This window comes from Dama dama, chromosome 2 (assembly GCF_033118175.1).
Source record: "Dama dama isolate Ldn47 chromosome 2, ASM3311817v1, whole genome shotgun sequence".
NCBI lineage: Eukaryota > Metazoa > Chordata > Mammalia > Artiodactyla > Cervidae > Dama > Dama dama.
Genome location: NC_083682.1, coordinates 39,792,681 through 39,807,775, shown reverse-complemented (window position 1 = coordinate 39,807,775; position 15,095 = coordinate 39,792,681). Strand labels below are relative to the sequence as shown.

Below are 15,095 nucleotides of genomic sequence, written 5' to 3'. Positions count from 1 at the left end.
TCTTTCTGTTACTTGGCTCAAGTGGCCTCACAGGGATACAGGATGTATCAGGGTCCTTGGGGAACCCAGAGGAGAGACCAGGTCTGCCTCTGGCTTTGGAAGCTTCTCAGATGGTTCCCACCGGGATCTGAGAGGCCAGCTGCTGAGAAAGCCTGATTCCAAAACCCCAGAATTTAGAGCAATACAGCAAAGCAAAGAATAGCTTCTTGGGCCTTGATAAGAGTAGAAATAACATACCTCGTTTCTTTCAGCATTGCACCAAAAAATCATCTTCAAAGCTTTATCCTGTACTTGTAAATATGGCAATAAATACATTGATGATAAATCTATCAATGGGTGTATATTGCTGCACATAGTATATAGAACATAATATCATTTTTATTTATTTGCAGCAAAACCAAGGCAAGTGCCCAGCCCAGAATTGTTCGGTGGAAGGTCCTGCTTGGATGCCTGTTCACCACTGTACTGTAAGTTGCTTGGATTATTCTAAGATTGGCCAGGTTAAGAGATAATTATTTTTATATTTTGGAACAACCTTCATGGAATGTGCTAGAATACATTCTGAAATTTTAGACTTCAGCAGACCTTTTGAAAGCAGAAAGAATGTCTCCTCAGAAAGCTCTTCATTATAAGAAACACCTGTGATTAGGGATTGCAAGTATTTCTTTTTGGAGTGAAAGCAAATTGCAAAGGATTTGTCTAAATGGATTATTGATGGTTTACAATTGAATAGTCTTTGAAATGAATATATTTGCCCATTTATTTTTCTCAGTAGCTGCATATTCATGAATACTTGATTTTAGATGCCTTAGAGAAAGATTCTTTCTCTACTTCCATTCTTGTGTTGACTGTTTAATAGTGATGAGTACACGGATTTGCAATTTTCAACTCTTCGTGGTATAATAATAGACTCTGCATTTGTGTGAAATCTTCCATCACAGAATTTTCAAGTGCCTTAGAAACAAACAGGTACTATGTCATTATTTCTGTGTAGCAAATGGAAGACTTAAATGCAGAGGAACTAAGAACAGTGCACGAATTGTAAGGCTGGGAACAGATTCTGGACACCCTGACTGTCCTTCCGTGAACTCACTCCACTACGCTGTGCTCTGAATAAGTGAAGAAAGTGACTGATTCATATGATTTTCTCTTATACATACATTGCCTGATAGAAAGGACAGTGGTTCCTCTGGGAACTGTGTGTGCTGTAACTGACAGTTTGCCTGTCATGATATAATTTGTGTGCGATGAAGACAAAAAGTTCAGAAGTTCCTTTTGAGACATTCCCCTCATTTGACCCACCTTGCAGGCAGTGTAAAGTGATATGTGGAACTCTTTAATAAATACCCTCATCTTTTGTTGAGGTGCAGGCTTCTGAAAGGCGCAGCTGCACTATCATAGCGTGACTGATGACTGTTAAAAGGCAGTAGGTCTGGGGGAGCCTGCTTCTCATACGGATTGTGTGAGAAAACGGAAGCGTGTCTCTGTCTTTTGTTTATCTGTGGAAGATGAGATGGTGGGGTCTCCTTTAATGAGGGAGAGATGATGGTGCTAAATTTTGGAGGCATTTTTGCAGTGTGGAGGCAGCCGAGACTTGCTCGGGACTCAGAGAATAAAAATGTCACACTTTCGTGAGCAGATGGTCAGAAGGGAGTGTATGCCTAGGGACTCTGCTGATGCCAGAGAAAAGATGAGCTTTAATAATTCTATTTCTTCATCAATCACTGCTTTTATTGTATCCCTGATGATATTTTTTCACAATTACTGATTTATATGTCTGTTTCTCCAAGGAAATCCTGTACTCTTCAGGGTCCTAGTATACCTACATCTTGGTAAATCCGAGTCCGTGGTAGGAGCTCTGTCAGTGTAGATTTAATAAATGCATCTTCAATCTGTTGATTTCCTCTTTATAATAATAAGCTTCAGTAAATTTTTTTCAACCCTCGTGTTTCTTTCTGAAGAAGAATAAATATATATTTTACTTTCTTATGTGGTTTCCATTTCTGACCTTCAGGTGTCCTTTTATATTTTTTCCTTCAGAGTGTGTGTTTTGAGGAATTTTGTTTTCATACTAAACAAAATTTTGTCATTTGATTCAGCTGTGTCAGGCACTATGGCAATTGCTAAAGATGAAAGATAGATAAGATAGTGATTGCATTTTATCAAACACATTCATATATTCCAGTTAATAGCTGATCCTCCAGTATTCCAGCTCCAAATAAAATAAATTTGACATTATAGTTACTTTGTATAGTCTTATTGCAGGTAAATCCATTATTAGAATACTGTGTCTTATGGTTTAACAAAAGAGTTGAGCCTTCATTATTGCCTTGGAGTTGGACCATTGAGAATCTGAGAATCCCAGATTGTCTTCCTGCTGTAGGGTACTAAAGATCAAATATGGAGATGACTACATTTAAGACCCTTCCTGAAGATCACGAGTCTGAAGGGCCAGCATTGAAATCTGACGTTCAGTTCTATGGTTAGGTGAGAGTGTCAAAAAGATGTTTCTTCTTGCTCCTGCTTTAGAATTGGGAGCTGCTGGTTACATAAATTTCCTTTGCCATTTACTTAAAAGTAATAGTGAGTTGGACAAGAGGTTCATTGGGTTTCTCCATATGATACAGAAAAGCTTTTTGGCCAACCCAGTACATCTCCTAGTGGGGCAGACACTTGCTGCAGGAATTGTACAACACATAATGATTCTACTTTCTCTGTTCAGTAACTCCATTCTGCAAAGGTGGGCACCTCACGGCTATGTTTGGGCTCTCTGAGTCTGTCCCGGGCCACGTCTGACTGACTGATCCAGAGCTAAATATTTGATCCTAGGTGAGCCAGTTGGATTCTGTCTCCTGGGTATTTGAAATCTGTACCGGAGAGATATGAAACTGATAGCCATCAATATTGAATCGTATGAATGACAATAGTTTGGGAAAGATCCTGTGAACCTCAGTTGCTAAAATTCCTTGAACTGCCATGTATTTGCCCTTTGAGGTTTTGCTTACTCAAATCTCTCTTTGATTTTGTGAAAAGGTCCCAATAATCTGCTGATAACCAGTAAGTTACTTTTTTCCGTTATCTACTTTTTTTTTTTTTGATAACTGTAAACTGTTTTGTATTGGGCTATAACTGATTAACAGTGTTGTGGTAGTTTCAGGTGAAGCAAAGGGATTCATTCATACATGTACATATGCCCATTCTCCCCCAAACCTGCCCCCACCCCAATCCAGGTTGGCACATAACATTGAGCAGAGTTCCATGTTAGATTTTATTTTGTTTGTTTTGAGGAATTTATTGTTCTTTGATTTATTTGTAGCCAAAAAGTAAATAAAACTCCCTTAACTAATATCCCCTGGTCAGCAACATTTATGTAGCTCCCACTAGAGTTAAAGTTGATGTAATGAATAGTAATCTCAGACAGAAAGAAGTACTCAGAATTTTGGGATTTTGATAATTTATAATAGTCCATCCATTTCAGTATTTGGTTATATACAATAGCTGGGTACATAAAAATGAGCAAGGAATAATTTGTTAATGACTTAATCCACATTCTAAAGTGAGAAGTGTGGATAGTTAACTATACAGTAATAAAAAGCATCTTTACATAACAAAACTGTTTAAGATGTAAAGTCGTTCTGGTATTAATTTTCATTTGCTCATCTCTCAAGAAATAGAGAAAATCTTAGCCTCCTGTATTTAAGAGAATGTCTTATTGGTCTCAAATGCTCCATGGACTAAAGCAGGTTTTAAATAAATTAATACATACTTGCATTCATAATAAATAGATAATTTCTATTATCTTTGTGCATTTTGAAAATTCACTTGATTCTTTCCTACATTTCTCTCCCTATTGCCTTGTTCTTTCTTGGTGTTTCGTTCTAGCATGATTGTATCCTTATAATTGGGCTTTATTACCTTTTTCAGAACAGTCCTGGCCTTTGTGTGTTCATTTGCCCTCAGGTTTATTTTAAATGCAGAGCTTTTGTCACTGGTTTTTCCAAGAAAATTTATCCCTCCAAATTGCTTTGCAAATGCCTGGCAACAGCTACCTATTGCCTCAAAAATGACTTCTATTACTTCTTGCTCATTCTCTTCTGGGAGGCTCCCTTTTTTGGCACTCCACATCTCTATAATAATGGGACCAAGAAGTATTTTTAAAGACTTTTCCTTTTAGACAGAATTACCATGTACAGATTGTGATTCAAGCTGGATAGAAAATTTACCTCCAGTAATTATACAGAAACATGGACACATTTATAATTCCTGAATACTTGTAATTGAAATATCTTTTCTAGTGAGAAGAGTGACTATTTTATTGTTTACTTAATAACTCTTCTTGTACGGCTATATTAAACACTAGAATGATAGTCTTCCTCACCTCTGTACTTTAAATTTAGTTGGGTTGTATGCACATTGGTTTGTATGATCACAAATATGAACGCAGTGATTACCTGAACCCCTACCACTTACTAACAGATGAGAAGAGACCCATAGGTTCTGGGACTTAGGTGAAGACAGGCAGGTCTCTGAATCTGGAGTGAAATAGGCTCAGAATTGGTTTTTGGCAGTTGGAAATAAAGAACCTTCAGCTTGACCAGCTGCAGGAGGCTTGACCAGCTGCTGCTGTTCGGGGCAGATCTCTGGTCCATTCAGTTTGACTCTGGCCTATGCATGGGTTGGGTCACCTTGAGGAATGTCCCCAAACACAATCCTTAGTTATTAAGCACTACTCAGAAATGACTATAACATATTATTTTATTGACTGGACATGTGATGTATCAATACATAGAATAATTGTGTGCTTGCACACCCCTTAATTCCTGGAAATTTAAAAAGAGTATCATGAGAGGAGTTTTGAACAGCTAGGTTGAAAATAAAATCTCTGCTATTTTGGAGCTTATCATGGATATTGTTATATCTACATATCTCTATTGTTATATAATATTCACCTGTAAATAGATATGGGAAATATGGGAAATATTTTCAAAAATCATTTAAGCATTTGCAAATATTAGAGCACTGTACTCTGAATATATCAATTCTTATTTACTCATTCAAGAAGCACTTACTGAGCATATTTTATAAGTTGTAACTGACCCTTCAATTCCTCGGGATAGAACAGGAACAATACATGCGTATAACCATTATAATGGGTAATACATGCTATATAATGGTCTTTAGTGGATGCTGAGTCAGAAAGTCATCTCCAACTCTTTCTGACCTCATGGATTGTAGCCCGCCAGGCTCTTCTATCCATGGGATTTTCCAGGCAAGAATCCTGGAGTGGATTTCCATTTCCTTCTCCAGAGGATCTTCCTGACCCAGGGATCCAACCTTTATCTCCTGCATTGCAGGGGGATGCTCTACCACTGAAACACCTGGATAGTCCATGGTTTATAGAAAAAACTATAAATTCTCCAAATGGAGATTTACCTCAAGATGGATTTTAGAAGAGATAAGATGCAATATTTGATAATAGTTAAGTATAAAGTCTTTAGAACTGAGTAAGATTTGTTTTGGGCTTCCCTGGTGGCTCAGATGGTAAAGAATCTGCCTGCAGTGGGGTCAGCAAGAGTCAGACATGACTGAGCGACTAATACTTTTGCTGTTTTCCCTTCAAAGTTTGTGTTAAAATATGAATTCTGCCACTTACTTGCCTTTATAACCTTGAACAATTTGCTTAATCTCTCTGCGTTTACACCTGTAACAAGATATTTTGAGATTTACATGAGATAATGCATAACAAGTGTTAATACACACCTGGCATATGGTAATTGCTTGAAAACTGGTAAAAGGAAAAAAAAAGATAGGTCATTTTAGAAGAAAGTGATGGGGGATGAATTGGTGAGGGAAAGCATAAAAACAGGCAATAAATCACCATTAGCTGAGGGCTCTTTATTTAGGAGGGTCCTTTCTTCTGAAGGGCTTCCCTGGTGGTCCAGATAGTAAAGAATCCTCCTGTAATGCAGGAGACATGAGTTCGATACCTGGGTTGGAAAGATTCCCTGGAGAAGGGAATGGCTACCCACTCCAGTATTCTTGCCTAGAGAACTCCATGGACAGAGGAGACTAGCAGGTTACAGTCCATGGGGTCGCAGAGAGTCAGACACAACTGAGTGGGTAACACTTTTCTTTTGAAAGGCATTCAGGCTGGGACATGAAGTTTCCATGAGTTAATACACAACTCTTTATTACTATAAAAAGAGAAATCTTGAAGCTCTTGAAGATAAACATTTGCCCTCTGACAGGAAAGAACTGATTATACGGAGTGTCATATTGAGATGTTTGTGTTTTGAGTAATATAAAGCCATTTTTGAAGAGTGGGGCTTATATACTCTTTTTAATTTAAAAGTATATGAACAATTTCCCTACCATGCCTCTCTAGATTATGAAAGTAATTTTTCTCTTTTATGGGAAATCAATAAAAACAGACCTTCCTCTAAGAATCCAGAGGAGATGTTCTTTTAAAGTGTTAATTGTTTCAGCATGTTCTCCCAGTCCGCCTCCCATTACCCACAGTTGGATCATACACTCTAATTGAAACCAGTTAATACAATGTGCATAAGCTCTGTTATACTAGTGTAAAGCTTTTTTTCACTTTGTTTTGGTAGCTCCTCTCTCCCCCCTTTCTTTCCTCCACAGTTTTTTGTGTGACTTCATTCTGTATACCTCCCAAATAAATACCCAGACCATGGCACTAAGAAATGTCCAACCCAGTCATAAAATAAATAATGTTGTGTCTGTTTTCTGAGTGTGTGCAGAATTCTTAGGAACGCAGAACCTGCTGGGCCAACTCTGCTGCTGGGAAATTACACCCAGGATGGCTTTGGTGGGTACTGTCTTCCAAAGATTAGATATGAGTTTTCTTTCTTAGGACAAGGATTTCATACTATCAGTGTTTAATTCCCTTACAGAACAAAAAGTTAGGATAAGATGATCACAGCTTTAAGAAAATTATGGAAAATTACAGAGTACAGGACCTTTAATTGGTCTACACTGGGATTAGAGTGCTTCTGGCCATAGGGGTGGTAGCCATGGAATTAGAAAAGAATCCGGAGGGGAAATTATCTTAGAAAAATCACAATGCACTTTAAGAAATGTGAGCTCTGTGCAATGGCTCTGATTCCAACTTGGTTGTAGTTAGGGCTTTGCATCAAGGAAAGTATGAGGAGGACTAGGCTGACACAACGGATACATTCCTCTTTCCTCCTCTCTTCTGGCCCTTATAGTACCTTCAGCTTGTAAGTTTCCTCTCTAGGTTTGAAAGAGTCTTCTGGGAGCTGCAGTCGTGGTTGTTGTTCAGTCGCTATGTCATGTCCAACCCCGTGGACTGCAGCACACCAGGCTTCCCTGTTCTCAACTATCTCCCAGAGTTTGCCGAAGTTCATGTCCATTGAGTCGGTGATGCTATTTAACCATCTCATCCTCTGCCATCCTGTTCACATTTTGCCTTCAATCTTTGTTACCCTGATCTTTGAAACATACTCAGAAAGGGATTTATGGGGTTGGGGGAGGGGGCTATTGGTTCATGCGAGAGAGGAAAGGGCATTTCCAGTGAGCACACATAAAAACTACACAGAGTAAAGAACAAAAGACATGTAAACATGTACCCAGCATGCCTGTGCAGAGATGAAGTTTTCACGTCCTGAGGTTGCTGGCAAGATCTGAGAAGCTAAGCAAAGGAATGGTAGGTAACCATCTGGGAACAAAAGGCAGGCCCACAGTAAAACTGGAGCCAGCAAAGTTTGTGTCCCCAGCTTCCTCTTTCTGCACCATTTAATATTTCCCTAGAATTCCCACTTTATCCAACTTGATTAATTTTTAGTCAGTTCAGTTCAGTCTTCAGTTGTGTCTGACTCTTTGCAATCCCGTGGACTGCAGCACACAAGGCTTCCCTGTCCATCATCAACTCACAGAGTTTACTCAAACTCATGTGCATTGAGTCGGTGATGCCATCCAACCATCTCATCCTCTGTCATCCCCTTCTCCTCCTGCCTTCAATCTTTCCCAGCATCAGGGTCTTTTCCAATGAGTCATTTCTGCATATCAGGTAGCCAAAGTATTAGAGTTTCAGCTTCAGCATCAGTCCTTCCAATGAATATTCAGGACTGATTTCCTTTAGGATGGACTGGTTGGATCTCCTTGCAGTCCAAGGGACTCTCAAGAGTCTTCTCCAACACCACAGTTCAAAAGCATCACTGCTTTGGTGCTCAGCTTTCTTTATAGTCCAACTCTCATATCATACATGACTACTGGAAAAATCATAGCTTTGACTAGATGGACCTTTGTTGGCAAAGTAATGTCTCTGCTTTTTAATATGCTGTCTCGGTTGGTTATAGCTTTTCTTCCAAGGAGCAAGCATCTTTTAATTTCATGGCTGCAATCACTATCTGCAGTGATTTTGGAGCCCCCCAAAATAAAGTCTCTCAGTGTTTCCATTGTTTCCCCATCTATTTGCCATGAAGTGATAGGACCAGATGACATGATCTTAGTTTTAAGAATGTTGAGTTTTAAGCCAGCTTTTTCACTCTCCTCTATTACTTTGATCAAGAGGCTCTTTAGTTCTTCTTCGCTTTCTGCCATAAGGATGGTGTCATCTGCATATCTGAGGTTATTGATATTTCTCCCGGCCATCTTGATTCCAGCTTGTGCTTCCTCCAGCCCAGTGTTTCTCATGATGCATGTCAGTTAAATGCATAAGTTATATGCATGATGCATATAAGTTAAATAAGCAGTGTGACAATATACAGCCTTGATGTACTTCTTTCCTGATTTGGAACCAGTCTGTTATTCTATGTCCAGTTTAGGGCCTTCACATTCACCTAACCCTTCCTACCTTATCTTTTTATAACATGCAGCCAAGAATCTGATAGATCACACAGAATTAATGTAAATCTTTATGACAATTCTTCCTATGTGTATTTGGAATTTTTTGTTGTTATTTTCCATCAGTGTTTTTATTTTTTCACAGATTTACTGAAATATAATTCATACACTGTAACAATTCAGCAATTTAAAGTACGCAAGTCAGTGATTTCAGTACTTCACAGAGTTGTGCTACTTGACTACCAATTTTAGAACATTTTCATGTCTTTAAAAGAAACCCCAAGCCCATTAGCAGTCATCCCCATTCCTTTTGTCTTCAGCTCCTGGCAATCACTAGTCTGCTTTCTATCTCTATGAATTTGCTTGTTCTAGACATTTCCTATAAATGGAATTATAAAATATATGGCCTTTTGTGACAAGATTCTTTCACTTATAGTATTTCCAAGGTTTATCCATGTTGTAGCGTGTGTCAGTTCCTTATTCCTTTGTCCCAGTGAATAATGTTTCATTATATGGACATACTACATCTTGCTTATCTATTCGTCAATTGGTAGACATTTGTGTGGTTTGTCTTTTTTCAGTATTGTGTATAATGCTGCCATGAGTATTCACATGCAAGTTTTTATATGGACATATTTCTTTAATTCTCTTGAGTATATACCTAGGAGAAGAATGATTGCCTTGTGTGGTAACTGTGTTTAACTTTTTGAGGACCTGCCAGATTGTTTTTCAGAACTGTTTTACCATTTTATGTTCCTACCAGCAATGTATGAAGGTTCAACTGTCCACATCCTTATCAGCATTTGTTCTTACCTTTCCTTTTTATTGTAGTTTTCCTAGAGTGTATAAAGTAGTATCTCATTGTGGTTTGGGATTTGCAGTTCTGTAATGATTAGTGATGTGCTGAGCATCTTTTCATGTACTTTTGAGCTATTCATTTGTCTTTGGAGAAATGTCTAAGTTGTTTACTTATTAAGTTTGTTTCTTTTTTTTTTTTTTTGGTCTTTAGGTCTTTCATAAGAGTTCTCTATATGCTCTTGCTACTAGTTCATTATTTTATATATGATTTGCAGGTATTTTGTACTATCCCATGGTTTGTCTTTTTACTTTTTGATTGCATCATTTCAAGCAAAAAAAATTTAAATAGATGAAGTCCAGTTTACTCTTTTTCATGTCACCTGTCATATCTAAGGAGGCTTCATGTAACAAGGTCACAAAAACTTACTCCTGTATTTTCTTCTAAAATTTTTATAGTTTTAGCTCTTACATTTAGGTCTGTGACCTATTTCTAATTAATTTTTATGTATATTTGTATATGGATAGCCAAGTGTCCCTGAACCATTTGTTGAAAAGTATTTTATTTCCCCACTGAACTGCCATTACATCCTTGTTGAAAATCAATTGACTATTAATATAAAGGTTTATTTTTGGATCTTCAATTCTATCTCATTGATTTATATATTTTTCCAATTTTATACTGTCTTGATTACTCACTTTGTAGTAAGTTTGAAACTGAGAAGTCTGCATCTTCAATTCTATTCTTCTTTCAAGATTGTTTTGGATATTTGGGGTCCATTGCATTTTTATACGAATTTAGAATCAGCTTGTCAGTTTACATAAGGGCCATCTGGGATTTTGATAACGATTGCTCTGAATCTGTAGATTAATTTGGGGACTATTGCCATCTTAACAATACTAAATTTTCTGATCCAGTGAATGCTTTACTCTTTATTTAGGTCTTTAATTCCTTTCTACAGTGTTTTATAGTTTTCAGTGTACTGGTTTTTGCAGTTTTTTGTTAAATTTGTTACCAAACATTTTATTATTTGTTATGCTATAAAATGTTTGTTTCCTTAATTTCACTTTCAAATTCTTCATTGCTAGTGTATGGAAATACAATAAATTACTTACTTATTGTTTGTGTACCCTGTAATATTGTTAAACATCTTTGTTCTAATAGCTTTTCAATGAATTCCTTAGAAATTTCTGTATACAAGATCATGTTACCTGCAAAAAGGGATAGTTTTGCTTCTTCCTTTTCAATCTGGATGCTTTCTACTTCATTTTCTTGCCTTGGCAAGAATATTCAGTACAATATTGAATAAAATTAGGACAAGCAGACATTCTTGTCTTGTTCTTGCTTTTAGGGGAAAGTTCAGTGTTTCATTATTAAACATATTATTAGCTATGGGATTTTTATAGATGGCTTTTATCAGCTCAAGGAAGTTCCCTCTGAGTCCTAGTTTGTTGAGTGTTTTATCTTGAAAGAGGGATTTTGTTTATTTGTGTGTTTATTTTGATATTTGTTTTTAATACTTAAAATTTTCATGTGCTGTAAGAATGCCTTGACTTTCTATTGAGAACACTATGCAAAACTTTTCTAGGATTCCTGAAAGTACAATCTACCTACTCATAGTCTACACCTGACTTTGCCAAAGGATAACTCTTCCCTTATTTGACAGGTAAGAAAACTGAAGCCCAGAGAAGTGAAATATTCTTTTGGCCTTGCAAAAAAATATTTTTTGGTATTTTTAAGTACCCAATCTTATGCTATTTCTGACATAATTCACTGTCTCTCCTGAGCAAATATATTCTCTTGAGTTTGCTGTGAATAGTTCAGTTCAGTCACTCAGTCATGTCTGACTCTTTGCAACCCCATGGAATGCAGCATGCCACGCCTCCCTGGTCCATCACCAACTCCCGGAGTTTACTCAGACTCATGGCCATTGAGTTGGTGATGCCATCCAACCATCTGTGAACAATAATGAATTCAAAAGAGACTGGTTTTTTAGTATCTGTGCCTTATGTCATGAAAGGTGCCACCTGGATTCTGTATATTGAATGCTGGTTAACACAGCATTGCTGGACATCCATATTGGCAGCCACAGTAGCACATTTGAAGGTCTTCCTTCACAGCACCAGTGGGATGTCTATTCTCATATGACTTATTTGGAGAAGAACACCACGTAGATAACCACTATATAGAAAGTTATAATAAACCTGACCATTTAGGAATGTAGTTATGTCCTTCCATTCAGAGCTAATGAAATTTTAATAATGGATTTTCTTTAAAAGGATTTCCAGGCTCTATCTTTCTTTTTCTTGGTTTTATCACTTGACATAAGAATTAAATATGAAATTTTCTCTCAGAGATTATTCCATGATCTATAAGCTTCAAGGTTGTTTGTCACAGGCTTGTAGAGGGATGCTAATATAGAATATGGTGCTTCAATTATTTATAAATGATTAAGAGCAATGCTGTGATAGGTCTATGTATTTTCTAATTCAGGGGCTTTTTCTCTGTGTCCAGAAAAGCCCCTGGAAATTTTTTTTGTTCCCTCTGACATCGACTTAAGGAACCTTCAGCTGTATCTGCTGAGCAATATTTTATTTACTTAGCATCCAATAACCTCAGTTATATAGTATAAACTGAGAATCATCTGGAAGTAAATACCATGTTGAAGTCAACTAAACCAATATTTCAAAGCTCACAGCTCACTTACAGGGCACCTACCTGTTTGTGACCTCACTGTGTGAGCTTCTTATTATTTCTCAGGCACCTGTGTTTGAACAAGAGAGACCCATTACACCTTTTTTTCTGAGCCTGTTTAGATACATTTCTAATAATCCTGGCTTATTGAATACTGGAGTGGATAGCCTTTCCCTTCTCCAGGAGATCTTCTCAATCCAGGGATCATACCCAGGTCTCCTGCGTTGCAGGCAGATTCTTTACCAGCTGAGCCACAAGGGAAACCCTAATAATCCTGGCTATATACTATCTAAACCTTTGGAAGGTCCATATAATTCGAACAGGTATATGGAAATTCAGGAGAAAGCATTAATAAAGCCTGGTATATTAGGATCCATGGGGAGTGGCAGACAACAGAGAGGAAAGAAGTGAACATTAAGCATGAGCAGAAGCCCTTAAACTCTGTGAGGTAGCTGAGTGGTGGGGCCTGGGTTCTTTGCAACTTGATATTTTAACTGACGTTCACAAATGTTGGCCAGGAGTCAAAATATAAAAACATAAAATTATATCCAATGATTTTTTTTTTGGGGGGGGAGAAGAATTACCTTTGTAACTTCTAACAGCAGTTACTGAAACATTTGCAAATTTAAAAAAAATGTTCAAAATACATAAATGTATTACGCTGCCAAGGATAAACTTTAATTATCTGGTAGATTCATGTTTGAAAACGCCTCTTTCTTTGATGGTTTTGACTGATGAGCAGAGCGCGGGCATGCCCCAGTGCGCACACTGTCAGGGCAGTGGGTTCTTCTCTTCTCCAGGAGCTGAGTTAGTCATCTGAGTTTGTGGTGGAGGCAAAGGTGGTATTGGGGAAGTCAGGGGGGCTGAGAGTGGAACAAGGCGCCCTGGTGGTGAGTGAAAGATTTGCTGTGGGTTTTCTAGTGTCACTGATTTTAGCACTGTAAGATATTGGCATGTGTTGGCATTACATGAGCTTCTCAGTGTAGGTAGCATTCTTCCTACTGAACTTTGCCTTCATTACTTAAGGAAGCAGTGCTGGTTACACAGTAACAGGGTCATGAGTATTGGAGTCAGCAGGAGCTTGAGGTCTCCTTTCTCTCACTAGCCATTTGAACTTCAGTAAGCATTTCAAAAACTCTTTGTCTCCCTTACCTCATAGGTGAAGTAAGAACAATAAATAGATCCCTACCTTGTAAGACTGTTTTCAGAATTAAAGACAATATATGCGATATGCCTTAATTAGTGTCTACTATGTTAGCACATAGTAGGCACTAAAATGCATGTTGATTTTGTTATTATTATGGCATTTCTGTTTTTAGCACAGTAGAATTCTAAAAACAGTTACAGCTTGAGATCTGTATTTACCCCACCAAGGCATTTGAGCAGTTAACTTTCCATAGGAGGACCTATTTTCATCTTACCTCAGATTTTAGATGTAATTGAAAGGTATAGAGTTTGAATATTTAAATGAGCAAATTTCATTTTAAAAAGCATAAAGGTTTGATTTTTTGACAGTGATTTCTAATACGATTTCTATGTCTTTGAAAGTTGTTTGTGAATTCAGTACCATTGCTATATTATTTTTTGGCCACTTGAATTCCTAAAAAGTATGATGAGAGAATGGGCTTCAGCACTGCGGGGTGAAGGTGCCTCTAAAACATGCATGACTGGTTGGGTTGTGGAGTGTTGTCTCATGCAGTTATAATGGAATCTCCCTTTTCCAGTAACAAGGTAAATGAGTGTCTTATGAACTCTTCTGGGGTCCTTTCCCTAGCTATCATATTATCCCCTTTGATTGATGTTTTTAGGTCACGTGGAACAAATAGAGACATTATCAAGTATTGATTTGGGTATTGGTGCTGTTCATAAACCATCTACAGTTATGAGTCATGAATGGCAGCTCTTCCAAGTGAATAATCCTACCTTGAGAACCTCATACTGCACACATCTCCTTGAAGGAACTTCTCCTACAACAGTATTCAGGGGATGGGTATATTGCACAAGTTTAAATGAAGGCCATACAACACATGAACAGGAGGGCACTCCATGTAGTGATGCTTATAGGCTTTAAAAAATATTTGTTCTTTGTGTATTTTTTGTACATTAAAAATTATTTATTGGGCTTCCCTGGAGGCTCAGATGGTAAAGAATCTGCCCAAAATGCGAGAGATCCAGGTTTGACGCCTGGGTAGAGAGGATCCCCTGGAGAAGGGCAAGGCTACCCACTCCAATATTCTTGCCTGGAGAATTCTGTGGGCAGAGGAGCCTAGTGGGCTACAGTCCATGGGGTCACAAAGAGTTGGACATGACACAGACAAATTATTTTTCATGAATTTAGAAATCCGAGGATTTAACAACGAAGCAATGTTATTTAAATAATTGAATTACACAAAGAAGATATGAAGGTGTTTTTGTCAAAGACTTTCTTACACCTGCTTACCATTCTGACTTTCTGTGCTGCTCTTCTGATTGTGCTTGTCTCCTGCTCAGACTTGCCTCATTAGATTTAGCCCCAGGTAGTCAAAACAGGGGAAGCTATTCTATGAGGCCACGTCAGTAACAGCAACCAGCTTCCTACGTCCACTGCAGAACGGGTGTCAGTGACAAATTTCTTGAAGCAGCCTCCAGCGACTTCGAGTCTCTGTGGACTTGTACACATGTTTGGACAAACTTGGCCTGGAGAAAAGTTTTAACGGTGCTTGACGCAGAAATGGAACATTAATTGCTGCAGCTCCTCAAGGAGGTCCTGTTGACAGCAGGCAGCATAGTCCCCTGACGG

General features: G+C 37.9%; 1 protein-coding gene across 10 annotated transcripts in view; it reads left to right on the top strand.

Moving 5' to 3' along the window:
* The window catches only part of DLG2 (discs large MAGUK scaffold protein 2), a 2,226,746-nt gene that overhangs the window by 459,526 nt on the left and 1,752,125 nt on the right, over positions 1–15,095 (top strand). For all 10 annotated transcript variants that reach the window (XM_061119788.1, XM_061119779.1, XM_061119776.1 and 7 more), the window contains one exon: positions 393–467. In XM_061119788.1, coding sequence (XP_060975771.1) covers positions 393–467 — 75 coding nt within the window. The remainder of the gene's footprint in view (positions 1–392; positions 468–15,095) is intronic.